Here is a 2,883-nt window from a genome sequence, read left to right as displayed (position 1 = left end):
GAAAATATATATTATTCCTAAAATTCTTATTAATTATTAAAGGTAAGAGTATAATATTATGATCATTATTTTATTAAAAATGACTATGCTCTTTTTTATATCAACTCAAAGTGCATGATGCCAAAATAAGTCAATGGGATTTTAGAATACAACTTTTAAATATTTTTTTTAGTTTTATATTTATAATGATTTTCTATAGTTATAATTAAATTTTACCATAAAATGTATTCTAAATCCAATCAGACCATACCATTTTTGAATTTGGCGTTCATAAGACCTATATCTTCTGACTTATATTATAATTTTACATTTATTATATTTTTTAAAATGAATCTATAAAATTTATAGATGCCAAATAATTTATTAATAGTGGAGGGAGATATTTCGGAAGCTGATATCGATGAATCAGATCATGAGGAATTTAATTTGCATACTCTCTACAATGATTCCCCTTCAACTTCATCAACTCCAATATCTAATAATCTTCAAATCGAGATAGAGGAATTAATGATAACATTATCATTCAAAATAATATGAAATGGAGAGTAGGTGATATACATCAATTGGACACAAATTATGCTAATAAATTTTCCACTTCAACCAATATATTAACTCCGTATCAATACTTCAAATTATTTATTTCAAATAATATACTAAATAATATATGTAAACAAGTAATTTATACAGTTTTCAGCAAATAAATCGATCGCTAAATCTAAATATAAATGAATTAGAACAATTTATAGGCATAATCTTTTTTCTTCTTTGGTCAAAGTTCCTTCATATAGACAGTATTGGTCTGCACAATTAGCGTTCCCTCAGGTTACGGAAACTATGTCTCGAACCAGGTTCCAAATATTGCGAAAATATTTACATTTTAATGATAATTCTCAACTTATCCCAAGAAATCAAGATGGATATGATAAATGTTTTAAAATTAGGCCATTTATTAAAGAGATTCAAAATAATATGCAAAAATTAGAGATGGAGGAAAGAGTATGTGTTGATGAATTAATCATCCCGTTCAAAGGGCGGAGTTCTTTAAAACAATATATAAAATCGAAGCCTCACAAATGGGGTATCAAAGCATTAGCTGGATCCTCCGGTATTGTATATGATTTTAAGATTTATGCAGGAAAGCAAACTAATCCAACACCCTCAGAATTAGGGATAAGTGGTGATATAGTCCTCCAATTGGCTAAAAATATCCCGAAATTTCAAAATCATAAACTCTTTTGCGATAATTATTTTTCTTCAATAGCATTGGCTAAACAATTAAAAGAAAAAGGTATATTTATGGTAGGGACTATTAGAAGTAATCGTTTGAAAGATTGCAAGTTAAAATGCGATAAAGACTTTAAAAAAGAAGGTCGTGGGAGCTATGTATATAAAGTTGATAAAAAAGAAAATATAATAATTGTCAAATGGTATGACAATAAATTTGTGCACATCATCTCAACACTTGTCGGTGTTCATCCGGTAGTAAATGTAAAAAGATGGTCATTGAGTAACAAAGAATATATTGAAGTTCCAAGACCAAATGTATTAAAATATATAATGAAGGTATGGGAGGAGTCGATTTACACAATATGCTTGTTGAATGCTATAGAGTAGATATCAAAGGAAAAAGATTCTACTTAAGAATTATTTTTCATCTCATAGATATGTGTGTAGTAAATTCATGGCTTTTGTATAAACGGCAAATATGCCATGAAAAGGAGAATAAAATCATGAAACTTATACAATTAAAACACATATTGTTAAAGCATTGTTATCGGCAGGAAAAACTAGTAAAAGAAAATCAGGGAGTCCTTTAAATAAACCGATTAAAAAAAATTTCTTCTAATGGCTCCTGTATATGATATCAGATATGATAACATAGGTCATTGGCCAGATTCCTGCAAAAAGAACAAAATGTGGAAAATGTAATATATATTTATGTTTTAATCAATTTAGAAATTGTTTTCGACATTTTCATAATAAATAAATATTTGTATTTTTTTATTACACAAAAGCCTGATGATTTGATTTGGCATCATCATTTTTTTTAACTGTATATTTAAATATAAAAGTTGAAATAAATATTAGGCATCTATGGAGTGTATAAATGAATAATTTATAAAAAAAAATTTTTTTTTAATTAATAAAAAGTTGAGCGTCAAAGGGTTAATAGCCACGCCTAAAAATGCGAACTTGTATTTTCTTTGAAAAATATTACAAAACGTTACTGAATTTATTATATATATAAAGTATTTAAGAATAAATGGGGGCAGGGGGGGAGGTTAGCGAAATCTTTTTTCACAAAATCGATTTTTATAATTCTCCCTCAAAAAAATTTTTCACTAAATTTCTCGCAATTGATCATACAGTCAAAACAAATCTTTTTCTCTTTTAATAATTTTTTTTCAAGAAAGGAAAACCCCTATATTTTCATTTTCATAATAATAAAATATCACCACATTTTGAGATTTTATTTATTATTTTAATTTTGATATATTTTAGGGCCTAGCTGGCACCATTATTTTTTTGTATATTTTTTAAAAATTATTATTTTAGAAAATAAATGACCAATCCCTCCGCCGTTCTCTCTCCCATTGTTATTTAAAATTGTAACAATCATTTAGCAAGATTTTTTGGTTATTTAAATTTATTATAATTATTATTAATATTATATTTATTATTTAAATTTCAATGATTATAGCGCCTAGATGGCACCAGTAAGTTTTTGTTTTAAATTTTTATTTTAATTTTAAAAACAATTTTTATTAAAAAAAATTTAACATTTTTTCTTTTGAATATTTTTATCATAGAAGAATGCAGAATTTTTAGATATTGTTATAAGGGATATTAAATTATGGAGAAAAAATGCAAATAATTTTTATA

General features: G+C 25.7%; 1 protein-coding gene across 1 annotated transcript; it reads left to right on the top strand.

Moving 5' to 3' along the window:
- The first annotated feature begins 834 nt into the window (after positions 1-834).
- Positions 835-1,614, top strand: LOC135926893 (piggyBac transposable element-derived protein 3-like). The gene has a single exon (XM_065462829.1). It carries the CDS (start codon positions 835-837, stop codon positions 1,612-1,614), a length of 780 nt encoding a protein of 259 aa, XP_065318901.1.
- Positions 1,615-2,883: the final 1,269 nt, after the last annotated feature.

Source organism: Gordionus sp. m RMFG-2023, chromosome 1, assembly GCF_954871325.1.
Source record: "Gordionus sp. m RMFG-2023 chromosome 1, tfGorSpeb1-WG-v2, whole genome shotgun sequence".
Classification (NCBI taxonomy): domain Eukaryota; kingdom Metazoa; phylum Nematomorpha; class Gordioida; order Chordodea; family Parachordodidae; genus Gordionus; species Gordionus sp. m RMFG-2023.
This window is presented reverse-complemented; position numbering and strand designations above follow the sequence as displayed.

Excerpts from the sequence above, each read along its gene's own strand:
- LOC135926893 (XM_065462829.1), top strand. The coding sequence starts at position 835 with ATGTCTCGAACCAGGTTCCAAATATTGCGAAAATATTTACATTTTAAT.